Source organism: Strigops habroptila, chromosome 9 (genome assembly GCF_004027225.2).
Source record: "Strigops habroptila isolate Jane chromosome 9, bStrHab1.2.pri, whole genome shotgun sequence".
NCBI lineage: Eukaryota > Metazoa > Chordata > Aves > Psittaciformes > Psittacidae > Strigops > Strigops habroptila.
Genome location: NC_044285.2, coordinates 11,555,378 through 11,583,034, shown reverse-complemented (window position 1 = coordinate 11,583,034; position 27,657 = coordinate 11,555,378). Strand labels below are relative to the sequence as shown.

The 27,657-nt window shown below is 40.1% G+C and overlaps 1 protein-coding gene across 5 annotated transcripts in view; it reads left to right on the top strand.

The window, feature by feature from the left end:
- Positions 1 to 27,657, top strand: part of SLC12A1 (solute carrier family 12 member 1) — a 53,367-nt gene that overhangs the window by 7,471 nt on the left and 18,239 nt on the right. For 3 of the 5 annotated variants that reach the window (XR_003993020.1, XM_030496638.1, XM_030496640.1), the window contains exons 3-16: positions 3,491 to 3,625; positions 3,843 to 3,918; positions 7,917 to 8,012; positions 8,649 to 8,744; positions 9,410 to 9,549; positions 10,086 to 10,196; positions 11,138 to 11,249; positions 11,743 to 11,870; positions 18,399 to 18,483; positions 20,211 to 20,362; positions 22,004 to 22,111; positions 22,887 to 23,010; positions 23,961 to 24,062; positions 25,921 to 26,076. Coding sequence is in view for 4 of the 5 variants with exons in the window: in XM_030496638.1 (XP_030352498.1) it covers positions 3,491 to 3,625; positions 3,843 to 3,918; positions 7,917 to 8,012; positions 8,649 to 8,744; positions 9,410 to 9,549; positions 10,086 to 10,196; positions 11,138 to 11,249; positions 11,743 to 11,870; positions 18,399 to 18,483; positions 20,211 to 20,362; positions 22,004 to 22,111; positions 22,887 to 23,010; positions 23,961 to 24,062; positions 25,921 to 26,076 (1,621 nt within the window). In the remaining variant the exon portion in view is untranslated. The remainder of the gene's footprint in view (positions 1 to 3,490; positions 3,626 to 3,842; positions 3,919 to 7,916; positions 8,013 to 8,648; positions 8,745 to 9,409; positions 9,550 to 10,085; positions 10,197 to 11,137; positions 11,250 to 11,742; positions 11,871 to 18,398; positions 18,484 to 20,210; positions 20,363 to 22,003; positions 22,112 to 22,886; positions 23,011 to 23,960; positions 24,063 to 25,920; positions 26,077 to 27,657) is intronic. The other 2 variants (XM_030496642.1, XM_030496641.1) reach the window with 2 other exon arrangements.

The following is a 27,657-nucleotide window of genomic DNA, read 5'->3' as shown; positions in this document are numbered from 1 at the left end:
TGGCTTACGTAGAAAGGAGAAACAGGTTACCTGGGTCATCATTTATTTCCAAAAATGAATGCAAAGTGGATGTGAAAAGGAAGGAATACAAATTTGGCATCCCTACTCATTTGCAGATGTATAAGCTGCTATTCAAGGGACTAAACACATTTCCATGCCCAGAAGAAACTTGCTCTTATAGAAATAGTTTACTTCGGTAGTGGCCAGAGAGGAGAAAACTAGTGTACTGCCTTTGAACATAATGCTGAATGAACATGTACTGAACATTAGCATATTAAGGGATTTTCAGTTTTGACCATTACTAGAAAATTAAGGGGTTTTGCTGTTGCATCTCTCAGTGGTTTATTTTTAAAAAGATTAAATAAATTTGTTTAGGTTTTTTAAGGCTTTTACTTAGAGAAGATTAAAAAGAAGGCAGATTCCATCCCAGAATAAAATGAATGAAAAATTGCTTCACAGGTTGAGATTGTTAGGGAAAAGAGCATCATCTAGCTTGGTCATTCTCAGACCTTTTCCCAGTATCCAGCTTACAGAAGGATAATCTTATGCTTCACAAAATAGGAAGGTGAATGTCAGAAGTAATGGGATTTTTGTTACACAGGCAAACCCGCTGTGCTCTTAAGTGAGTTGTGGCCCTGGTCTGCGAGCCACTAACCACAGCGCTGGAACAAATGACCCACCATTACCATGGCTGGAGTCTATTACTGACTGTCCCATGGACTCAGTTTGTGACCTTGGACAAACCACTTTGGGCTTCAGAGCTTGTTCTAAAGAATAAACAAACATGTGGTCACTAAATAGTAGATTAATAGGGAAGGGAATTAAAATGGTATAAAAAGCTTGAGCTCCTATCATAAAGCAAAAGCATCATGTGCAGCTGGATGGGGTGCCTATCCACCAGCCCCAGCGTGCAGCAAGCTCTCTAGCTATCACTAAGCAGGGGATGAAATGCCACACTGGGTGTGTATGGGGGCTAGACTAATAGCCCAGGATGCAGTACTGGAGAAGATGCTTTACTTCTTTTTACTTAACACTAAAATCTGGGCTTACTACACCATACCCCGAGGCAATCCCACCCCCTTCACCCCAAGGTTTTTTGAAACTCAAAACTTAGACAACTGTCCTGTCAAAGCCCATTGCCAGATTCCGATAAGAAGTGACATATGTTTGACTTTGGATTGCTAAACATTACATAAGCATTCCCATTGTGCTTTGCTGCTGGTCTTAACATCAGAAGATAAATCTTAATATTTAATACCCTTTTTTAATATGTAATTTTTCAAATGTCAGAACATAAAGCAGGCTGAAAAGAACTTCAAATATCCAGTTCCCACACTGCTGGAGTCAAATTTGTGTCGTGTTTTAGCAAGATGTGTCATTTTTTACACATATTAAGCCACAAATCACCAATTAAATCCCTAAAAAATTGTCTAAGTGCTATTTCACAGCTGATGGCTGGTGATAATTGTGTGGGCTTAATATTTACCCTACATATGAAATAATCTAACGTTTCTTCATTCTTGGCTATTCTCCACACTTGTTATGGGACCTTGGTGAGCTCACCATCTTTAACCCCAGGAGAGAGGAAGACTAAACTGTTCTGAAACAAGGAAGGGATTTTTTATTTTTTTTTAAAGACATTAGTTAAGTTTTTATTTTGGTAGCTTTTCAAAATGTTCTGTCACTTTTATTCCACATCCTTAATGCATGAGTAGCACAGGTAGAGCTGCCTGGTAAATAACCAATCATTCACTAAAGCACACCAATTTAAAATGCATTTATGGAAGGTTTAAGGCCATAATTTATGATAATGGCATAGAGGGCACAAATTAATTCAAAGTACATAGGAAACGACTTGTTTCAAGTACAAAGACCAACTCCCCTCCCCTTTTTTTTTTGTCTTTCAAATTCTAACCACTGTAGCAAAAACCCCTCACCTTGTTCACCTTATTCTGCTTATCTTCCTTAACTCATTTTAACCATTTACTCTATTTGAGCAAACACAGCCATTATTATTTTAGGGTAAGAATTGTCAAAATTATCTGAGTAACTCAGGCGCTCAAAGTCACAGACTTTCAATAGATCTTGTATTCCCATTTCCCTTAGAGCCAAAAGGGACATAGGCACCAAGTTTAATCCATGTCAAAATGTATTATCCAGTCACTTATTTCTCATTTGTGAGCACAATCCTGGGTTTACTGTGTCAAAGGCATTCTACAACCTTGCATCATAGTGGCTAGAGCCCACTATGAGGGGGAATGCCAAATATTAGCATAAGCATCATATACAGTTAGTCTTTATGTTTGGTTTTGGTTTTATTTGTTGATTTTTAAGTCCATGGACAAAATATAGAAACAGCCTTGAAGCTTAAGCAAGATGAAAAAATTTCATATTTTTCACAGAATCACAGACATTTCCCTTCTTTGACCTGTTTAGTTAACCTGGAAATATCTTCATCCCCTTCTAAACCCTAAAAGCACCTTGATTCCTCTCCAGAAGTGACACATGCTCCTGACCGTCTGGCAGACTATAGCGAAGTACATGGTCCTTCCTGAAGGTCTTTGTAGAGGACCCAGACAATACCTGGCAATTGTTAACCTAATGCCAACTCCTTGCAAAACCAGTCAGAACTTTGTATTAAAACAAAAAACAAACAAAACAAAAACCAACAAAACAACCCCAACCCCCGCCATAAAGCAGCAATGATGACACGTATAAACCTGTGACTAATTTCTATTCAAGCCACAAGAATCATATCATGGTGCTAAATTGCCTCAAAGATTCTGGGGCAGTAGAGCTGAAGAGAAAATAGATTTATGTCTGTAACTGGATGTGAACAATCTAAAATTCTGGGCTATTTATTCTGGTTACACCAGAGATGTGGTAATTCTTAAACCTATCTCCTATGGTTATACCAGAATTGGCTAAACCACAAAAAGAATTTTTCATTTACTGCATTATTTACTCATTTCACTGTCATTTCACTGACTGTTTTCAAGACGGTTACCATTTGCTGCTGCAATTATGTTTGTACTTCATTCGACAGAAAGCATCAGAGTTCATCACATAACTTTGCCATACATACAGCACTCAGCTAGGTCTCTCTTCGCTAGTGAGCAATTATCTCTATCTCTACACCTAGTATTATTCATAAACTGCTGCAGCAGCATATAAAGGCCAACCACAAGACCCTCTTTATATTAGATGCTCTAGTAACATCAACACAACATATATGTTGAATACAGCTTACAATAAAAACATTTTAGAATCAGATAATAATGTATTTACTCTGCTTAAGCGATTCCTTCATCTTTTCTTGCTGTTAGCAAGCCCACCTGCTGATGTCTGGTGTGAGCAGAATATAGCACTCTTCTCCAGAGACAGTAAAACCTGATCTTCATTGAAATTTCTTTATTCCATGCCTCTCCTATGCAGCCAGGTGTCCTCTGCTTGGCACAAAACTGTATTTGTTTTCTGTGTGATTCTTCAGAACATAGCCGTGAGCACTGGCTCAGTCGAGAGAGTGGCCAATGGAGAAAGCACCACTGGAGATGAGACGGCAGTCAGCAAGGAAGAAGAAAACAAAACAGGATTTGTCAAGTTTGGATGGGTGAAGGGTGTGCTGGTGAGAAACTTACCTGCATTTCTAAAAAAAAAAAGAAATAGAGGAAAAACGTCAAGATTAGTTCTGCAACACCAAGGTCTTTTAAGAAGTGGGAGGGAGGCAAACGAGGGATGCTGGGGTGCTTTTTAAAAGCCTGCAAAGCACGCTACTACCCTTCTGGTTCTTAACGCTACTTTCAACACTGCACTAATGAAGTATTTTTTTGTTTAAAACCCAGGTAAGATGTATGCTTAACATTTGGGGCGTGATGCTTTTTATTCGACTTTCCTGGATTGTAGGTCAAGCAGGAATTGGTATGTATCTTATTTAATATAATTTTCAACAGTGAAAGGGATAAAGAGGATAAACTATACATGATCATGATTAATATATAATCCGAGATGTGCATTTGCATGTTGAACTAAATAATGTTTTCAAATGCTTGCCAGGGTAAAAGATGTTAATCCTCCCACCTATTGGAATTTTCCAGACTCACAGCCAAATTACTGCTTAGAGGCACAGATCTGTTAACTATGCATATGATCATCACATTTGAGTATTTCTAAGCTTTAGTGAAATTTGTATTTAGATCCTGTAACAGATGTAAACCTCATGACTCGGGCCAATTTCTAATATGTGCGTACAGAATTAACCTTTAAGAGTTCACACTTTGCTTATCTGTGAATCCCAAACCTTGTCATCTACATATTAAAAACAACACTTCTTCACACCTCTCTGCAAAGATGAAAACGGAACTGGAAGGAGGTCTCATCTCATCAGGATTTTGTGATTTTTAACTATAGCACAGCACTAGATACTACTGTATTATGAAACACTAAGTTCTACAAGCTCTGCTACAGCTTTCACATAAATTAACTATGTACACTTCATTGTGTGCTGTATCTTTGCTGTGGTGGCAGTGTCACTCTGTGTTACATGATAATACAGTCTAGAATAATGGGCCCTAATCTTTGACTGACACCCGAATGTCATAAAAACCAGCAATCCAAAGGGTGGATGGCATGTATTCCAGTTTGGATTCTCACAGAATGGAAATATTAAGTAGACACGAACTGGAGTGTAAACTCTGCCCTCGAGGTGTCAGTATTCCTGGTCTTTGATCAAACTCAGTGCTCAAATTCAGATTGTATATAAACAATATATTCCTTGTTAATGGAAGTGAAATAAAACACTGAATCAAAACATCTCCAAAATTCTGCATGGTTGAAGTCTCATTTCCAACAAAATACAGCAACTTCACAAGAAGTTTCACTTGAGCAAGACTGAGCTTTTAAAAAGAGAAAAAAATAAAGTGCTTATTAAGGAAAAAAAAAATCCAGCCACAAACTTACAGAGACATACATATGACAAAAAAAAAAAAAAAAAACAAAAACACAACAACAACAAAAAACCCCAACACCAAACCAAAAACCAAACCAATAAAAGATCCAAAACTAAGCGGAAGAACTTTACTACTTCTGCAGTGCTCCATGCGTGGCTCTAGCACTGCGCCTGACAAAGGGGTGCTTGCTGATTTTATGATGCATACCAAATGAGAGCGTACAGCCCAGGGCACTCATAAGTATATGCCTTGCCATGAAAATTCTGCATCTTAATATTGCCAAGATTTTGCTCTGGGGTTTCATGCAAAATTAGTTTTTAAGGGCAGTTTAGTAACTTATTGAGATCATCAAGAAGTATTACTTTGTTTTGAGGTGTGAGAATAGCCGTAGGCAAGAGTAATTCATTTTAGAACAACTTACTTAGCAGCCATATGCCTGGTTTTCAACCTAAACTTTAATCAGATTTTAACATTAATTTGCACCAACATCAGTTACAGCCTTTCTGCTTTCACATTTAATTTTACCATTTTAATTCATTGATAAGCAGACTCTCCTTTCTTACGGTTTATTGCTCTGCTGTTACTTTTTAAAATTGCATGCCTTATGTAAGGAGGTTAACTTTACTTCTGAAAATGAGACATCAAATTCCATTTGAATAATTCCTCAATGCATTTTCTGAATGTCTTATAAGCAATGAGCTTTAAGTCCCTAGTCAAGCTGCTTAAGGAGAAAAGTGATGGAAGCTCATCATCACAAAGGCTCAGGGATTTCACTAGGTAATGCTACTAACATGGAAATTAAATGAGTCAGTTAAACCACCATCTGGGCACCATTTATATCCCCATCATTTGAGGGCCAAAGAGAGAAAGCCCAATTATTTCCATATCCTGATGGGCTGTCTTGGGTAAAAGTTTTTACAAGGGGAAAAAAAATAACATTCCAACAAGGTTCTCCACTTATCATCAGCTGGGAAAAAAGGGACAGTATGGTCCTGACAAGGTTTCAGGTCCAAAACTAGTTTGGTATGTCCACCTAACATCTGAGGACTCTCCAAAGTCTGTATGTGTACCTGTACATGGAATGGTTAGCCAAAGACAGGAAAAACCACCAAGTTTCTGTTAACTGAAAATCTGGCCCTGAATATCACAATTCTGTTACATTGTGTTATATTACAGTGACGTTCTGGTCAAGTCACTTTATTTGATGCACTTTTCTTCTTAAATGTTAAAATGTTTTTCAAATTAACATTAAAGCCTTCCCAAGCAGGAAATTTTGCTCATCAATTTAGCAAAATATCTGTCCCTATTTAGCATATATATATTAATAACATAAATTGTGAAATGCAATAGAAAATCCTGGAAAAATACTCCTTAGGATGCAACATCCAGTATGAACCAAAGTCAGGAATCTGATCTGGAAGCCAGAAGGTAGAAATACAGCAGATAAAGCAATATGTGTGTAGTACTTCTAGCTGGATATCAGTTGCAGGATCAAAGTTTTAATTTGGACAAGCTCTGGTCAATAAATATTGCTACAAGCAATGTATGATCTTCAGTTCCACACTGAAGACCTATGTATCTTATGGAAACAAGAGAGCTATTGCATAAGTGTTAATAAGTTTAGATAAAACTAAGAACCGATTCCATATTTGGCATCAAACTGTAATTGTTTCAATTTTTTTTTTCTTTTTTTTTCCCCCTTCTCCTCTCATAGATAGAAATGGGACTAGAAGCAATAAAGTTGAGAGGAAAAAGTCATATTATTTCTTCACCTGACTTGGAACAAGAAAGTATTTGGCTCTGTAGTTCCCAAACCCTTCTTGGTAGTGCCAGAAAATGTAACAGAAGCAATGGCTGCAATTGTAGCTCGGGACATCCAGTTCGTACACAAAGAAGATTTTTTTCACTGGGCAGGTAGTGTGCCCTGGAGCATGTAATCCAAAGAATCTGTGGGATCTTTGTCCACAGAGGTTTTCGAGACCCAGCTAGCCAAAGTCATCACCGATTTAACTGTTGGCAATAGCTCTGCTATGACTGGGAGGCTGACCTACAGACCTTCAGAAGTCACTTCCAACCAATGTTTCTATGATTCTAAATCATACTAGGCACCTCCCACTGATTTCTAGCACAGTTTCACAAAGTTAACAGAAACCTGACCATACAGCCAAAGACTGCAAATACTCAGATTTCAGACGCTACTCAAACTGAAACCCAGTTCACCTATAACTAATCACCTGCCACTGATCTTCAGGTGTTTCGTTATTTCTGTTTAATTATACAATTTTGTGATATTAGCTAAAAAAAGATGAAAAAAAAGCTAAGATTATACATTACTGGTCACCTGTTCAAGTAATATTGCCTAAAGCAATATTGCCATCTTCACATATGTTTATCTTGTGTTAAGAGTAAAATCACTTTTTGCAGGGAAAGAGAGAGATGAGGAGAGAATGGGGAAGCACAGCACTTGAGAAGTAAGGATATAGAAGGCTCGCACTCAGATCTTGTCTCTCTTACCTGATAGACTCTTTGTCCTGGTGCACTATGAAACTACACAGTCAGTCTTTCTCTGATTCAATATCTAATTAACTGATGAAAGACAGCAGCATTCTCACAAGAGCTGTGGTTAATGTGACGATCTCTACACTTAAACAGCCAGGAAGTATATTAAAGGGAGATATAAGCATCCATGCCAAGGGATACTTGTTTGCTCATTTCCTCCAGCTTTTGAAAATCATGAGACCCTTTGGCTAGGGTACTCCTGTCAGAAAGAATCACTGCTTGAACATTGATGGGAATAATTTATTACTGTGACATGAACTCCTTGGAAATGTTCTGAAACTGCAAGTGGTCAACAAACCATCTTTTCAGTTTATTGCTCTAATTCTGGCCTGAAAATTCAATTTAAAGAGAGAGTGATTTGAAGGAATCATGGAACATGAGTAAAATATTTTATCTTCTTATTACTGACAGGTCTTGGAGTAATCATAATTCTTCTCGCCACGATGGTAACCTCAATTACTGGGTTGTCAACTTCTGCAATAGCAACTAATGGGTTTATCCGTGGAGGTAAAAATTTTAGGGTTACTAATGCTTTCAAGCCCAAAAAGGTCTTTATGTATTATTTTCATATGAGGCAAACCAGAAGGATGATAAACGAAATCGCACAATTAAAGGAACCAGAAGGTAACAATTCTAGCCACCTCTAATGATGATTTATGGCATGTTTGAGTTGTCACTTTTAATAACCCCAGATTTCAGTTCAGTCTGTGAAGTACGTTTCAGATGTTCCTGCCTACTGCTGAGTGAGAGATGGCTTCCGGCTTTTCAATTTCTTTTCTTACCTTTCAGCAGGTCTTTATTATTCAGAGCATTCCAGGTTAGACATCCTTGGACAAACTGAGCCTGAGGCATCTCTTCCTCTCATTTTAAAGACTGATGCAGATCAGTGGATACCTTCGATTTAATGCCTTCTTTATAAAATTCCTTACGTTTCAGCCACTACTTGGAAGATGAGTAAATACTTTTGCTGGAAAACTGCACGTCAGGTATTCTACGAAACAAAGTTTTAGTGCATTTCAGATCCTTAAAGTTATAACTGGTCTGCTCTAACCTCTCTGGAAAATGGCAAGTTCTTACTACATCATTTATGCAAAACAGGTATTTGAATATACTTGAATACACTTTCTTTTTCGGATCTTTCAGGTCTTGGAATCATAGTTATTGGTCTGAGTGTAGTAGTAACAACATTAACAGGTATCTCCATGTCTGCCATTTGCACTAATGGAGTAGTAAGAGGAGGTAAGTAATATGATCTCATGAGAAATAAAAAAATCTGCAGATTTGGATTAGGAAAAAAAAGAAAGAAATTGAGATAACTGTTTTAGAAGCAAAGCAATAATAAATAAATATCTTTAGAGTGATCTCTTTCAGTGGATTAACAGTAAATTAAAATGTATATAATCTTAAACACTTCCTGAAAATAAAGTATCGGTGAGATAAAATGAAATAATTAAATGACAAAGTAATATGCTCCATTTATGGTGATATGTAAAAAAGATTAAAGATGCACTGTGTCACACTATGCATGAGCTTTAACAATGTGCCACAGAATATGATCTTTCATGCTAACGTTGGGATAGATCCAAGTAAGTTAGAATCTGTCTGAAAGTAAGGTTCTTTCTGCTGTGTTACTATATTATGTATCATGAAAAATTATTGGAAGGTCTGGTTTTGCATGCTAATAAAAGATTTTTGCAATAGAAAGGCATACAGAAAGGTCTGAAGGCCGAACCTGTACAAAGCAAATTCCTTTCTTTAATCAGTGTTCTCTATTACTATAGGGCAAATAACGGTTATGTTTGTTAGGCTAAAAGCAGAGATTCCTGAGGTATTATTTATGTGAGAAAAATGAGCAGAACCTGAACATTCACTTGTGCTGAAATAGCAATCATTTCTGTCCGCAGGTGGAGCATACTATCTGATCTCCAGAAGTCTAGGCCCAGAGTTTGGTGGATCTATAGGGCTTATCTTTGCTTTTGCAAATGCAGTGGCAGTTGCTATGTATGTAGTTGGATTTGCTGAAACAGTTGTAGAACTTCTTAAGGTAAATGTAGATGTTTCATGTATATGACTAAATTGGGGGGTTGGTTTGTTTTGTGGAGGGGTTTTTTTGTTGCTTGCTTGAGTGTTTTGGGGCTTTGGAGGGGTTGGGTTTTTTTGGGTTTTTTTTGAGGGGGGCTTTATTTCTAGGTTTTTGTTTGGGTTTTGATTGTTTGTGTGGTTTATATAATAGATTTAAATTATGATACTTTTTAGCTGAAACTTGGGGGACATCTTTAGCAAGGAAGAAGCTAGGCTGTCTAAACATGCCATAGAATGCTTCTCCATTATTCCTACCTTAGGAATATATTTCACACATTTCTCAACAAGAATCTCAAAATCAGAAAAGGAACAGACACGTAATTAGGCAGCCACATAACCCCAGCTGCAAAGAGCCAGCCAGAACACAAAATCCAAACACTTGGTTTCACAGATCTCAGAAACTTTCACAGCTCACTGCTTTCTACTTCACCTTACTACCTGATCCCACCAGCTGGGCAGAGAAAGACTGGTTCTAATAATATTTATTACTGCTTTCAGGAGAGTGATACACTGATGGTAGATGAGTCCAATGACATCAGAATTATAGGTACCATAACTGTTGTATGTCTTCTCGGCATCTCTGTTGCTGGCATGGAATGGGAAGCAAAGGTAAACCTTTAAAAGAACATAAAAGCAAGCAGTATATTAGACTACCGTAAAGAATTTGTGTGTGAGGAATGGTATACAACAGGTGGAATTTTCAAAAGCACTGTTTCAGTTTATGCTTAATCTTTCTAGAAGCAATAGTAGTTTAATCATTTCTTTCAATGAAAGCACAATTACTCCATGCTCTTCCCTGTACATATATTTAGAAGGGAAGAGAAAGTTTGTGTTCTGCAGACAGCTTGATTATATTGATTTTTATAATTCATGGCATCATTTAGCATCTTGGGTAAGTGCCCCTTTTGCCCTTATTTTTGATGCAGCTTGACAGAATGAACAGTAGTAAAAACAATATATGGTTTTATCACTGTACTCACTCAAGTTCTACTCAGCAAAAGAGCTCTGCTTGGTATCCACTCCTTAACCACTAATGATTTCTGTTATTCCTTCACCTGTAAAAAGAAAAGTTCAAAATGGAAATACTTTAGAGGGTGAAATAGAGCTATCGAAATCACATCCAGAATAGCACCCTTATTTTTACATTCTGCTGTGATGAAAACTGGAACTACTTGTAAAAGAGACGAGAAAAATAATTAGATATTATAATCCTTGAAGTGACAACCCACTGCAACTAAACAAGTTTTATAATAATATAAAAATGTCTTACACTTGATAGCAATGCATTAGCTGTTTTATTTTGCCTTTTCTTGTAAGGAAACTAACATTAAATTAAATTATAACTATGTATTTCATATAGTTATATACCCGTCAGTAAAATCTGCTGTTTTCATTAGCTGATTCAGCTATCTTGATTCCTGGTATTTTAAAAAACTACAGAAATTAGTAATCTGTCATAGGGAACACATGCAGATAACTTGCTATATAGCCATCTCCATAGTCAATGCAAATTAAAATAATAAGGAACATGTTTTTGTTTCTGTTAATAGGCTCAAGTTATTCTTCTAGTTGTTCTCCTTGTTGCCATTGCAAACTTCTTTATTGGAACAGTCATTCCTACCAACAATGAAAAAAAAGCAAGAGGCTTTTTCAATTACCAAGGCAAGTAACCTCACTGTCTATCATAAAATAGTAAGTCTGCATTCTTTTTGGCTTCATACTGAGTTAAGGATTCCACTGAAAAAGGTCACAAGATCAGGATCTTCTACCCGAGTTTAAGTAAGCTTGCAAACCAAGGGACTCTATTTCATCTTTAATTTTGAGTCTGTCTCTCCACTGCTGAAGCTGACAGCACAGTTAGCTGCAGCTTGAGTCACTTATATATCAGCAGAGCACAGACAAACCTTTACACAGAGCTAAGTGCAAGTGATATAGTGACACTCCTGTCACTTCAATACAGATCTGTAGCTCTGAGATGCAGACAAGCACATCCTACTGGGGACCAGACTAAGGAAATCAAATTCACTTTGCTTGTGATATGAGACAGTTTCAAACCCAGTCGTCCAGATGTGAAAGTCTAGCTTATTCACCTCCTTCATTAAGGAACTTTGGAATCAATCACAGTGGTATGTTTCATTTTCACCTATATTTGCAGCATCAATATTTGCAGAAAACTTTGGACCAGGTTTCAGAAGTGGAGAAGGATTTTTCTCGGTGTTTGCCATCTTTTTCCCAGCTGCCACTGGCATTCTTGCAGGAGCCAATATCTCAGGAGATCTGAAAGTATGTATTTCATTATCTTCATAATACTAGCTGTAGGCTGAAAAAAGAACAAGAAAACAAATTATGAATCGACACTGTATTCAGTTTAAAATCATGTCTTATTTTGGGAAGCAAAACTCTCCCTTTAAAGTGCCTGCTTTATTACTGAAAAAAATCAGTTCATATTTTCTCTCATAATGCCTTATGGCTATTTACAGAAATTACTGCATTTAGATTTGGGTTGCTGTATCATTTAAAAACATGTTTCAATAACCTGTAATAATATATTGTTAATGGTCCATTAGCAGCACATGACATAAAGAGAAATTACATGTGTATCTCTTGGCACTCTTTTGCAAAATATCCTATAGCATCATCCCAAAAAGCATACCTGTAAAGCCCACATTTGTACTCACAAGAATCAGAGGAGGCTGGCTTTTTCTATTCAGGGTCATAGCAAGGGCAGAGCAAACAGAGCATGTAATGAAAGCAAGTATGTCCCAATCCCATGTCACTACCGCTACTCAAAGGAAAAGCTGCTGGTTTGCAGATGTGACAAAAGAAAGGAGTCACAGAGGAAGGGAAAAGAGGTCCAAAGGTGCCCAATTCTCTTCCTGAGACCATTCTGCCAGGTCCCCACTCTCCTCTTCCTGTAAAGCAGTGGTAAGATTATATTTCCAATATCTAAACATACTGGTAAATTAGAGACAGCAATTTAGTCTTACCTTTGAGTGCCCTCCGGTTTCATGACTTTCCATAGTGTATTTAATGCAGAGTGTTTAAAGCTAAACGCAAAGCTGAAGTAATTCAAAGTTCAGTAAAACATTTGGTAAAATATCTCCAGTAAATGTGAGGCAATACAATACTTCATACTATTACAAGAAATTCAGAAAGGCACCAGAGGTATCCGTAACTCAAGTCTTGCAATCTAATACTAAAAAAAACCCCAACAACAAAAGCCAAACAAACAAAAACACACACAAACAGTCACCAAAAAATTGTAGCTCACACCTAGATAACCCTGACACGTCAAAGTTGTTTGTTATTTGGTTTTTTCAAAGTTGTTGAAGTTATTTGGTTTTATCATACAGACCCATTGTCTTGTATAACTTAAGGATTCAACCAAAGGTCTGTTATTTCTGTATTGGCACAGTAATCAAGTTCACCAGATCCTACCAACCCTGACAGCCAGTTCTGTTTCTCTTCCTCACACTGAGTTGCATGCCTCATCTCCTTTGTTTTCAGAGGACTGCTTTTGAAGCCGAGCAGAAAGAAAAGTGTAGAAACTGAGCTACTAAGAGCATCTATGAGATTCCATTTTTAATTAAAAAAACAAACCCAAAACATTGTACCCTGCTGATGCACCAGTAAAGAGGATCACTACTGGTGCCTCCAGGAAAAAGAGGAGGGTCATAGTAGTAGGGGACTCTACTTTGAAAGGCACAGAGGCGCTCATCTGCCGGCCTGATCCAGTCTCAAGGGAGGTGTGTTGCCTGCCGGGGGCTCGGATCAGGGATGTTGCTGAGAGGCTGCCTGCTCTAGTAAGTCCTGCTGACTATTACCCCCTTCTAGTCGTCCATGTGGGTGCTAGAGATATAGACAGCAGTTGCCTGGAGGACATTAAGAAGGACTACAGAGCCCTGGGAGAGGTGGTTAAGGGCTCTGGAGCTCAGATAGTTTTTTCATCGATTCTCCAGGGCAAAGGGGAGGACCTTAAAAAAGCTAGGCGTGTCTGGCAGGTTAATAAATGGTTAGAAAGCTGGTGCCATAGTCAGGGGTTTGGCTATTTAGAACATGGGGCTCCATTTGGGAGGCCAGATCTACTGGAGGCTGGTGGAGCTGGTCTGACAAAGAAGGGGAAGAGCTGTTTTGGTAGGAGGCTTGCCAGGCTGGTCAGGAAAGCTTTAAACTAGATGTGTTGGGGGAGGGGAGCATTGATCCATCCCAACATTCCTGGTCAGTTGCCAGCACCTGTAATAAGTGCTTGGAGAGATGTAGAGATGTTCCAGCTGTCCCAGCCATTGAGTCGGCTTCATTTGGAGCTCGGCTAAGGTGCCTCTATACAAACGCCCATAGTATGGGGAACAAGCAAGAGGAATTAGAGATGTGTGCAAGGTTACGGGAATATGATGTCATTGGTATCACAGAAACATGGTGGGATGGCTCCTATGACTGGAATGTCGGAATGGAAGGCTGTTTAGAAAAGACAGGCCAGGCAGACGGGGAGGGGGCGTTGCTATCTATGTCAGTGATAGGCTAGAGAGTATGGAACTCTGTCTGGGGATGGGTGATGAGGTAACAGAGTGTTTGTGGGTCAGGATCAAAGGGAAAACAGCAACGGGGGACATTACGGTGGGGATCTGTTACAGGCCGCCTGATCAAGAGGACTCTGTGGATGAAGCGCCCTACAGACAGATAGGAGCAGCCTCACGCTCGCACGCCCTGGTCCTCATGGGGGACTTCAACCATCCTGACATCTGTTGGAGGGACGGTACGGCCCAGCACAAGCAATCCAGGAGGTTCCTTAATTGTGTGGAAGACAACTTCCTCTTTCAAGCAGTAGAGGAGCTGATGAGGAGAGGTGCCATGCTGGACCTTGTGCTCACCAACAGGGAGAGACTGGTTGGAAATGTAACGCTCCAGGGCAGCCTTGGCTCTAGTGATCATGAGATGGTTGAGTTTGAGATCCTCAGGACGGTGAGAAGAGCGTGCAGCAAGCTCACTGCCCTGGACTTCAAGAAAGCAGACTTTGACCTCTTCAGGAACCTCCTTAGTAAGGTTTCATGGGATACAGTCCTAGAGGGCAGGGGGGCCCAAGACTGCTGGCTGATATTCAAGGATCACCTGCTACGTGCTCAAGAGTGTTGCATCCCGACTAGAAGAAAGCGCAGCAGGAGGGCCAGGAGACCTCCATGGATGGACAAGGAGCTGCTGAGGAAACTTAGAGGGAAAAAAGAAGCTTATAGAAGGTGGAAGCAAGGACAGGCGGCCTGGGAAGAATACAGGAGCATTGCCCGAGAAGCTAGGGACCAGGTTAGGAAAGCTAAGGCCCAGCTAGAATTAAGTTTGGCAAGGGATGTAAAAGATAACAGGAAAGGATTCTATAGATACGTAGCAAATAAAAGACAGGCTAGGGACAATGTAGGCCCTCTCCAGAAGCTATCAGGAGAACTGGCTACCATGGATTTGGAGAAGGCTGAGGTTCTTAATGACTTCTTTGCCTCAGTCTTCACCAGCAAATGCTCTGACCACACAACCCAAGTCTTGGAAAGCAAATGCAGGGACTGTGAGAACGAAGACCTTAGGCCCACTGTAGGAGAGGATCAGGTTCGAGACCATCTTAAGAACCTGAACGTGCACAAGTCCATGGGACCTGATGAAATCCATCCACGGGTCCTGAAGGAGCTGGCGAATGAAGTTGCTAAGCCACTGTCCATCATATTCGAAAAATCCTGGCAGTCAGGTGAAGTTCCCGATGACTGGAAGAAGGGTAATATAACCCCCATTTTCAAGAAGGGGAAGGTGGAAGACCCGGGGAACTACAGACCAGTCAGTCTCACCTCTGTGCCTGGCAAAATCTTGGAACAGTTTCTCCTGGAAAACATGCTAAGGCACATGAAAAACAACGAGGTGGTTGGTGACAGCCAACATGGCTTCACTAAGGGGAAATCCTGCCTGACCAATTTGGTGGCCTTCTATGATGGAGCCACGGAACTGATGGACAGCGGCAGAGCAGTCGATGTCATCTACCTGGACTTGTGCAAAGCATTCGACACTGTCCCACATGACATCCTTGTCTCTAAATTGGAGAGACATCAATTTGATAGATGGACCACTCGGTGGATAAAAAACTGGCTCGATGGCCGCACGCAAAGAGTTGTGGTAAATGGCTCAATGTCCAGTTGGAAACCTGTAACGAGTGGTGTCCCTCAGGGATCGGTGTTGGGACCGGTCCTGTTCAACATCTTTGTCGGTGACATGGACAGTGGGATTGAGTGCGCCCTCAGCAAGTTTGCCGATGTGAGGGGCATAGATGACACCAAGCTGTGTGGTTCGGTTGATACGCTGGAGGGAAGGGATGCCATCCAGAGGGACCTTGACATGCTTGTGAGGTGGGCCGATGCCAACCTTATGAAGTTTAACCAAGCCAAGTGCAAGGTCCTACACCTGGGTCGGGGCAACCCCAGGCACTGCTACAGGCTGGGCAGAGAAGAGATTCAGAGCAGCCCTGCAGAAAAGGACTTGGGGGTGCTGGTTGACGAAAAGCTTAACATGAGCCGGCAGTGTGCGCTTGCAGCCCAGAAAGCCAACCGTATCCTGGGCTGCATCAAAAGAAGCGTGGCCAGCAGGTCGAAGGAGGTGATCCTGCCCCTCTACTCTGCTCTTGTGAGACCCCACTTGGAGTACTGCGTACAGTTCTGGTGTCCTCAACATAAAAAGGACATGGAGCTGTTGGAGCGAGTCCAGAGGAGGGCCACGAGGATGATAAGAGGGCTGGAGCACCTCCCATATGAAGACAGGCTGAGAAAGTTGGGGCTGTTCAGCCTGGAGAAGAGAAGGCTGCGTGGTGACCTCATAGCAGCCTTCCAGTATCTGAAGGGGGTCTACAAGGATGCTGGGGAGGGACTCTTCCTTAGGGACTGTAGTGGTAGGACAAGGGGTAATGGGTTCAAACTTAAACAGAGGAAGTTTAGATTAGATACAAGGAAGAAGTTCTTTACAGTGAGGGTGGTGAAGCACTGGAATGGGTTGCCCAGGGAGGTTGTGGATGCTCCATCCCTGGCGGTGTTCAAGGCCAGGTTGGACAGAGCCTTGAGCCACATGGTTTAGGGCAAGGTGTCCCTGCCCATGGCAGGGGGGTTGGGACTAGATGATCTTAAGGTCCTTTCCAACCCTTACGATTCTATGATTCTATGATTCTATGATTCTACTTCTGCCCAGTGAGACTGAATCAGCCTCATACAATCTCCACCCTTTTATCAAACAAAAACAATTCTTTCACCATGTACAGTGCTCCCTATACATGGTAAGCTCCCAAACCAGCAGCACTTCCTTCATAAGCTATTTGAAAGAGGCTGAGCAGACCAAAGGAAGCAGTTCTCCTGTTGGCTGTCTGCATTTGTTTCAGTCTGGCAGTAAGTGGATTTCTATTACCAAGTCCTCCAGGCTGCGGATTCCCTACTGAGCATGTTTAGATGCAGTAGACAGATCTAATTAAATTAACCAGCCTCTCCACAAATCTAAAAGACAAGCTAAGAAGTATTGAAAAAGTGTAACATTTACCAATCAAACTTTCTTTAGAACTGGTTGTGAACAGCTCCACACACGCTTCTGTAGCCACTACACACTCAAGCAGTGGGCTGGTCCAAAACCTGCTTACAGACACAGCTAGTCTTCCTAGTGACTTCAGTGGGTTTTGGAGCAGGCCCTAAAGTGCTAACAGCATATTAAATATGTGTTTAATTATTGATAAAATGTAAAGTTGTAAAGCTGTAAGAAGATTTAATGTTACAGTGTTTAAGATTGCAGCATGAGACTCCACAAAAACAATGACCTAAGACATGCACACCAGAACTATATAAATTAGTTACCATGATCTGAGGGCAAAAGGTCTTACGCAGCTGAAGTGACTTTGCAATTATTTTTCAGCTCAATAAGTCCCTACCTCATTTAAAAATTATATTAATTATTAACACAATTAAGCCATTCATCCATGTTTCACACAACACTCCAAATATGTTTTTTTTTTTCCCCATGCAATGAGCATAGTTACAAAAGTACAAAAGTCTGTGGCTTAAAATGCATTGCATGCATCTTTGACTTAAAGACGACAATTCACAAAAAGTGCTTCCTAGCATAAACACACACATACTAAATTGCGAGGTTGGCCGGTATTAAAATCCCCTTTAAAATTACAATGTACAATGCAAATCTTTGGGCTCTTTCTTACAGTTTCATGATCAAAGCTGATACTGGAGAGCCAGTCTGTAAGCATTATAGCCCAGCCTTATTAAATTAGCTAAATTAAAAGTCAAAACAGTGAGAAGAAGTAGCATGTTGTCAAGACACAACTAACGATTACTAATTGCTAATCACAAAATTCCTGTATTCTGTACAGGGTCACTACTTGCATCCATCTCACCAATTAACCAAAAGTGGTCCCATCTTGTCATTCACAGGAGTTTAATGGTTAGTTCAGTGACTATTTATCCGTTGTATCATTAAACATTAAAATAAAGCCCATTACAATATAAAGAGAGTCTGGATCTCCCAGAAATGCTGAGCTGAGGACTCTCCTGCTGCTATAAACTTGACCTCTGCTCCTGCAGCATATCCTTCACTATGCCCAGGTTAGGAGCATTGCACCACAGGACTGCTTCAGTACCTGCACGCTGGGACAGGAAATGTTGGCGCAGGTCTAAGTGATAAAAATCTACCCTCTGAAGGTATCTTCAACTCACAGTGTGGCAGGACTCCCTAGCATGCAAATGCAAGCAGACTGCAGCATATAGACTCACAGTGTTTTTTGCATCACTACTTTGTTTTCAGGATCCTCAAAGTGCGATACCCAAAGGAACAATGCTGGCCATTGCGATTACAACAGTTGCTTACATTGGTGTTGCAGTATGTGTAGGTAAGTACAGAATCTCTGCTTCATGTCTTAATTTATACAGTTAAAGTTTGAAAGCCCGGTAGGCAAACGAATGATTAACCTCTCTGCTTTTTCATCTTGTGGATTTATTATTTAGACAGACAGTTGTTTTGATTTTACTGTGTGTAAAAACAGTAGGGAAAACAGCAGCAAGCAGCAGAAACAAAAGTCCCTGTTTGGCAGCTGGACTTCCGTGTAACGTGTATGGTTACTTTTGCATTAGATTCAGTGACAAAGACCACTATCATATAGTATCCGTGAATACAGTAGAGATTAAAGGAACTTCTGATCCATCTGCTGATCTTTTGTTCCTCATTCACACTGAAAATTCATATGGCTTCTACTTGCTCTCACTAGTCTTAATGAGCACTCATGACTAGCAGGGCAACACATATTTTGCATGTTATATGTCAAAGGCAGAAATCAATTGCCTGTCTTTAAGAATATGGACAATATGACTAGGTGCTTTACAATGTTGGAATGTGAGGTAACGAAACGGACAAAAGGGTAAAATGGAGACCTGTACTGAAGCCATAAACTGTGTTGGAGGAATATACAATTAAATTCTCATTACAAGGGTACAATAAATCTCTGTTCAAGAAAAAGCTGGGTTGGTTTTTTTTTTTTCTATTTTAGTAGTACAGTAAGAAAGAGCGTTGTAAATGACACTGCCTTATGAGCAAATACCTCAATGCTGCATAAAAGCCCTGCAGGGAACTCCCTTTTCTGGGAGATGAATCTCAAGATTTCCTGACTTTTGTGGTTCTTGTACTCAAGTCAAGCTGCAGCTCAGGTTATTGCATTTTCTGGATCTAAATTTTGCCTGCAATTAAAGTTGAAGGAGTCATTCTTCATTTTCTATTATAAATCTGTGTTAATGCATTGTTCTGTTCTCACAGGCAATAGCTGTATTTCAACTTCAGAATTGTCTATTTTTCAGTGCAATAGTTTGAGGGGTTTTTGTTTCTGGTTGTTGTTTTTTGTTTTGTTTTTTGCATATTGGTTTGTTAAATAGGTAATGATTACTTTGGGACTTAATAACAACATTTTTGTCATATTTGAAGATACCATATAAATTTATGTTTTGGCCACTAAGGATGTTAAGATCAACACTCTAAGTTAACTCCATATGAGTCTTCCTATTTCTTGTTGCAAGCAGAAAAAGACAACATAGATATTAAAACCAAAAAGAATATAGGTAATTCCTCCTGTTTAAAGTTTTTCTAACCATACTGGTATCAGTAGGGCTATGACAATTTGAATAGCTGAGGATCTGGGTCTCTAAAGCACAGTTGTGTGTCCTTGTTAAACAAAACAGTGTATGTCTATAACCTAAGACCCTCACTGACCTGTTTCCTCTGAATACTGGCACTTGTAAAAGTGGTCACAGGCAGACAATATACTTCTGAGTCAGTTAATTTATTATTGATCTCTGTCTGGTTCTCTAGTCTCAGAAATCTGCTAGTTCTCATTAGTCAACTGGCTGTTTATTTTGAAAGTAACAGAAGTAAATATTTGCTTACAGATAACTTGAGAAATTAAGCCACACTACAGGAAGTAATCTCTACCCAACATGAAATGTTGGTCTTTGGGATGAGACTATGGCAGCAGTTGTAGAAAATGCGTGCAGACTAAAAGTAAAAGTGCGGCAAGAACATTCATTCGATGTCACAAGGAAGGAAAATAATAATCTATCATTGTTTCCACAGCCTCCTGTGTTGTACGAGATGCTACTGGGAACATCAATGATACAGTTGTACTTGGAATGAGCTGCAATGGATCATCTGCCTGTGGCCTAGGCTATGATTTTTCCAGATGTGCAAGTCAGCCGTGTGGTTATGGGCTGATGAATAATTTTCAGGTTTTAAGGAGATAATACATATATATTCATGCATTGCTTGTGATTATAAATACAAACATGTAAAACCATTGTTTGCTGACAACTAACTGCAACAGGACATTCACTTCTGTCTAAAAAAGTAAAAAACTACAGGAATAATCAGAGGGAAAAATCCCCTGCATTCCAAATTACCTTCATACTGCCCATCACTAGCCTTACCAGCGCTGTGGTAATGTCTTTACCTCCTCTTTCAACAAGTACCATCCTGCAGTGTATGTTTTAACATCTTCAAACTCAAAATCTAGACTTAACAGAGACCTCAGGAGCTCCTGTTAGATGAGCAACTCACCTCACTGCTCTTTACACATGGATGTGATTCTATCTCAGGGGTGCTGTGGTCACTGTTAAAGGTTTGTGCCACAGTACAAAAAAATAGAGTTCTGACTTCTTAAAAAAAGAAGTATCCAAAAATAGTTGAGTGAAAAATCAAGTGAGGAGTAAATGGGTCTTTCTCCTAGGCCAGAGTGTCTGCCATTTTCATTCTTCAAAATACAGCTTAGGCAAAGCATCAAAGTAAAGCAGATCTTCCGCAGCCTGACAACCCCGGCTCCCAGATGTCTGTTCAGCCCCTCTGCTTCAGGGCCTGCGAGAGGGGCTCACCACCCACCTGCACTTGCTTTTCAAGTAGTCATTTGTAGTGTTTAAAGCCACTTGCTTTTTTCCCAGCTGGCTCTGCTAAATGACAGGGCTGGGTAACCACCTTAAAAGGGATATGCTGCCCCTGTCACAGACTGCTTTTCCTTCCTTTCTTTATCATTCACCATGCCCACTCCCACCTCAGTTCAGCTGCCCAGACCCAGGGTGATCCTTAAAATCGGTGACCTCCCTACAGCCAAAGAGTTTAACTTCGTGCATTTATCTTTGCCAGACTAAAGTCAGAAAACAAATGTGTCTTCATCTGACAGATCTGCAGGATTAACTGGTTTCTTTCCTGGAGTACTTCCTACACACCAAAAAGCATCTGGCGATCACATCTGTCCACTTCATCTTCTAGCTTCCTTGCCTGGTGTTTCTCAACAGCTCTTCTACTTCAGTAGTTGCAGAGGCCAGTGAAGCCTCTCTGGGAGGGCTGATGGAGGCCTGACAGTGGCCATCATTACGGTTTCCAGCACTGCTGCTAAGCCAGCACAACCAGGCATTTTCTCTCTTTTTTAGCCATGTTAAATAATCAAGAAAAAAAAACACCAAACCAAAGAAAGGGCCTCCAACCACATTTTATACTTTGGTGCTTTTCCTGCCATTTCCATTTACACTTCTTGCTACAAGCTATTTAACCATCGAGTAGAGGCTGTTATTTACAGCAACCAGTTAGTAAAGGAGGTGAGAAAGTCTCAGAGAGTACTCATCTGCCTCAGCAGACAGCTGTATACTTGTACAAAAATTTGGCTATGCCTCCATTGCTTTTTACTAAAACAGGAATAATAGTATTTCCCTACTTCACAGTTGGTTTGTAGTATATTGAATTTAGAACTGTGAAAAGCAGAGACATGTAGAAACTGAGTATTTAAATGGGTCTGTGATCAAAAAGTGTATCCAAATGCAAGCCTGACTATTATCTTCTTTTTTCTTTTTTTTTTTTTTTTTTTTTTTTTTTGCTTAAAGGTGATGAGCATGGTGTCTGGTTTTGGTCCTCTCATCACAGCTGGCATCTTTTCTGCTACTCTGTCATCAGCTCTAGCATCTCTTGTCAGTGCACCCAAAGTCTTCCAGGTAAAATTAAATTATCCATTTAATTTTACTCTGTTTTACTTCAAATACATACAATTCAGTTGAACTCCATGTGCTAAACGTGATATGTGTTTAAACAACACTGACAGACATGGGAGGAAGAGGCAGGGGAAAAAGTATGTAGAATGTTCTTCCACAGAAATAGGCAAGTCTTATCACCCTCAGGGTGATAATGTTCCTTTGGTCAGAGCTCAGCTTTGCTACAGGATACATGTGTGCTTGTTATAGATAGTTTCAAGGATACTTTCAGGACTACTTCTACCTTCTTACAGAAAACCACCCTGTAAGCACAGCAGTGCCAGGAATATGCAGAAGCCCTCAGGCCCGTAAGACTCAGGTGCTGGCAGATATGCTCAAACAGGCTGCCCAGAAGCTGTCTGGGCAGCAGCAATATGGACAGAATGGGAACAGAGGGCATGGGACAGAAAGATAACCTGTACAACTTACACCAAGCCACTGATTTGTGCTTCAGCTTCCCCCAATTTAGATTCTATTTAGCTATTCAGTTGATCTTTTTTTTAAAGCACTGAATAAATATGAAATGGCTGTGATTCTGTTTTCCCACTATATAATAATATAGCAGGATATCACCTTATTTGAATGTTTACATGCCATAGCAGTAGATGTACTTGAAGTACTAAGATAGACTTAATTTCTGTTTAGCTAAAGCCTAGCAAACTGTCACTCACAGACAGCAAACAACTTCTGATGCAAGAAAGCACTGCCTAACAGAATTAAGTTCTGGTTTGTCTACCAGGCTCTTTGCAAGGACAACGTCTACAAAGGGCTCCACTTCTTTGCCAAAGGATATGGAAAAAACAACGAGCCTATCAGGGGATATGTTCTCACTTTCGTGATCGCTATGGCATTCATTTTGATTGGTTTGTATATCATTACACAACCACCATGATCCATTGCTCTGAAATGGTATAAACTGATAATTTAATGCAATGATTAGCTATGGTTGAAAAAATTTCCAGTCAGGTAAGCTCTGACATACGCCCAAGCATGCTCAAAGCCTTGGTAGCAATTATGTTATTCTTAAATAAGACAAAAAAATCCCCAAAACAGGGAGTCTCGTAACATCTCTAGTAACGCCACCACAGCCTCATTTTCAAAGGTGTGGAGTAGATGCAATTCCTGTTCATTCCGCTGGAACAGGGCAGTGCTTAGAACTGTATCACATAAGGCAAAGCCACCAGCTTTGAAAATGGTTTTCCAGTTTGTACTGCACATGGCTCTAAGGTAATTCTGAGCTAATTAGGAAGCCTGCTCTGCCAAGCCTTCCCCACAGTCAGCTCCAAAGCAAATCCCAGTTTGCCAGCATTGGTGGTAGAATATCACAGCTACCAAGTTTAGGGGATTTTTAAATTAGTTTTTCCAAGGTTTGAAATTCAAACTGTGTGACACTAAGCAAATGGGAAGTTTAGTAGAGAAACTTCAGATTACCATTTAAAAGGCAAAACAGTAAGTTTTAACTCTAAGTCTTTTGTAAAATGCATCTGTCCTCTCAATTAAAAAATAACTAATTCTGAAATTTACACCAACTCTACATCATTAAAAGCCAGTCTGTAGAATCAGAGTATCAAGTATAACTCTGCATAGCACATCATGTTATTAAAATCAGCATCAGCAGACACTACTCAATATGAATGAAGATATATCAAGGTGGCCTTAAATTAGTACCACAGGAAAATACCCAAGCTATTCCTGGAAGACAAATTCTGACAGTGCCCAAAAATCTGACAGATTTAATACATCATCAGGAAAAAGCCATCCACAGTCTAGAGAACTAGTGCCTATGTCTGACTTATGTCTGTCTGTCTTGCAGCTGAACTGAATACCATTGCTCCCATCATCTCCAATTTCTTCCTGGCTTCATATGCTTTGATTAATTTCTCCTGCTTTCACGCCTCATATGCAAAATCTCCAGGTGAGTCTGCATTCACCAGTGATTTAGATGTGGGCTTCATAGCCTGATCTCTGCAAGGTTTTGACTGTATGTCAGAGAAAGCTGCAGTCCCTGTAAAATACCTAAGCTATGTGATCTGAGGTTTTACTGCTCTCATGGAATATGATGAGACATTTATGTCCAAAAGATAAAAAATAATGGCTCCAGTCCTTACATTCCTTACAGTTGTACAGGATGAAAGACTTTGGTGGATCCCACTGCAGCAGAAAAGTTCCTCCTCAGGATGTTTTTATCTCCTCACTATCACACAACATTGAGTGGATAAAAACCTATGCCAATTCTAGCCACGTAAAGTAAGCAAGGTATAGCGGGGACCCGTTATGCCCTTCTCCAAATCTACAGTGAAATTTACAGGAAAGTTCATAAGAACAGGAATTGCACGAGAAGTGAGACTGTCTGGAAGGAAACATGTAGAACAAGACCAGGTCCACCAAAAAGCATCAGCACAGCTCTGCAGTGGCTAGTAGCAGAATTGTAAGGTGAGGTGCAATGGGGTCCTGTTTGGGGTCAGCACGACATTTGTGCAGCAAAGGAACATACTGGCTTTCAGGCTCGTGCATCACCACAGCAGAATAATTCTCATCATCTTCATGAATGAAGGGGTGACACCTTAAGGACTAAAGTCAATCATCTGAGCGACACTCGTTTTGGCACACAGGAAAGACAATTTCCTGCCACTGTGAACCAATTATTCAATTCAAGGAGCAAGCAATACATTTTTGATTTCCAGTGTGAAGAAACTGCAGTAGTGACATGAACGCCTACATCAACTTCCTTCCTATAGATCCGCATGGTGCCATTTGTTCAGAGGGCAGAAAAGATGAGCACTTCTGCTAATTACCTGCACAGCTGAACAAATGCAGATCTGCTCCAGACAGCCTTGGAGCTGAGTAAAAATTACCTCTGTAGACTTCATCTGCGTGCATCTGACTCTACTCTGCCACTACTTCACATTTCAGACAAAACTGCAGCCATTTTTCTTTTCTCATTTCCTCCAGTTATTTTCTGCCAATTCACAGTGATAGATTCTAATAATTGCAAGGCTGCAGGACAGCAAATTTCTTCACAGCAGGACCTTCCCATTCCCTCATTACAAAGATGATCCAAGATAGGGTTGCTCAGCCTCTTCTTGTCTCTTCTGTGTTTTCTTCCCCTCTCCAAAGCGTCTGCTCTGTAGAACACCTGGCAGAGACCTGCAACCCATGGAGGCTCACTGCTTGCCTCATCATTTTAATTGCTAGCAGGGGATGGATTCAGTACTGCAGCTGAAGAGCAGCAGGAATAATGTCTTTTTAAAGTCAATTGCAAATGGTTTTATTTTTCTGCCGTGAGGCCAGGCAATTTCCAAGTTTAAGGCAGGTGCACTTATGTTATTGGGATAAAACTCCTCTCAGCAAGTGTTAACTCCCATTAACAAGTTTTATGCATATGCATCGAAAGGACACAGTAGCCTATTACCTGGAGTTACAGGAAAATCTATTTTCAGTTCTGAACCAGTGAGCTTTAATTTGGCAAAAAAACCCCACATAAAACCAGAATGGCTACTAAAAGCCAGGCTGGACAAAGCAGTTGGAAAACGTTTGTAGTAAAAAGCTTGTAAGACCCAGTACTCCATACCTATAGAAATCTACCTCAGCAAACACCTGAAAGTATCTGTTAATACTCACAATGCCTGAGAATTTGTACATATCACTCCCACCCCTTCTGACAGAGCCTGAACCAAATTGCACGTGGGTTTGTATGTGCAAAAGAATCAGTGGATCACCATTTGATCAATGTATTTTATGCTCTTCCAATTTCCTCAATTCTCTTTAAACAGGCTGGAGACCTGCATTCAGATATTATAACATGTGGGTGTCACTCTTTGGAGCCCTGTTGTGCTGTGGTGTCATGTTTGTCATCAACTGGTGGGCAGCTCTCATCACTTATGCCATTGAGCTCTTTCTATATATTTATGTAACATATAAGAAACCAGGTAAGACCACAAATTACTATTATTTTGTGTATGTGTTATACAGCCAGACTGAATTTTACAGGAACTAATTCTGGTTACAGAATAAGACATTACTTTTTCTCTGATACTTTCTTTATAGGGAAGTCTGGAGACATTATATCCCACTTTATATAATATAGATCAAGATGATAGTCTGGTGAATTTTGCCTGTTTAACAGATACTTCGAGTATGGTTCAGGGCTTTGTGTAAACACTGCAGCACACCAGTTTATTCCCACCATGTCTTTACTACATATGGGCTTTTACTTGGGTATCACTATTGACTTACAAATGGCTTGGCATTGCTGGTAACACAAAAGCTGGAAATACAGCAGCTTTTCCCACAACAGGGGAATCCTAACATTTTTCCATTCACACACAAAACCTGACTTTTGCTGTGTTCTTAGCTGACTCATCTGGGGTCCTCACTCAAAACGTAAACCTGCTGCCCATTATACAACAAAAATGCAAGCTGAATTACTCATGAACTGATCACCCTCCAGCACCTCCTTACAATTCCTCAGTAAATCAAGAAAGATGGGCACACTTTACTACTGGAAAAAAACTGCTTAGTAACTCAGCAGATCACAGGAGCTGTCCTCAGGAATCTGTGTGCCAATACAACACAACACTAGTACAAGATTAGACAGTCTGGTTATTCATACCTAGGACAAAACTAACCCAGGTCCAGGTTTCGCTGCTAACCACACGAATTACTTCTGCAGTAGAAAAAGAATAATACTACAAATAAAAGAGGCAAGTTTCCCAGCAAAAGATATGCTTTCATTGCACCTGGCTTGGGACAGCAACACCTGGTCTGAGCCTGTGTTATTCTTTTCCGTGTATATTGCTGCACTATCTGTGCCCTCATACCCACTGGGATGGTCTATGGGTATCTCGCTGTAAATATCATCAGCTGTAGGAGAATGCACCTGTGACAAGACAGTTGTCAAAAGCATTTGAGGATATCTACCCTTTCCTACTATATTACCAGTGTCCTTGCTGCAAAGTAGCAGCTTAAAGCTTGGTTAAATCCACTAAAGACACTGTACAAAAGCTAGCTATCTCCTGCTCTCTGAGAGAGTGACTTTTGCTCAGCACTTATTTACCAGCAACTGAAGGGTTCAGAAAAGACTAATATCCCTTAGATAAGACGACCTCTACACAAACCTCCACTTGCACTATTAAGCTTTGTATCTTAGCATAATGGGTCTTGAGCGGCATTCATGTAGATCTCAAAGCATGGAAAGTTGTTTCTTATCTGTCTCCATCCACCAAACAACTGCACAATAATGAGAAAATATGTATATGCCCAAATAGGTTTTCAAGAACAATTTTAGACCTTAGTAGAACAGAACTAATTTGACCTAGCAGTGTTCATCCTACTGGTTTAATTTGACCTTCCTGAAATCCCACAACAAATATATGATTTTATACACAGGAGAAGGATGCAAAGTTAATGGAACAGAGAAGGAAACGGTTTTTAAGCAGAGGAAGAACATTCCCTTCAATTTTTATATAAAGCATGAGATTATTTATTTGCATGTTTGTTTTTGCATCACA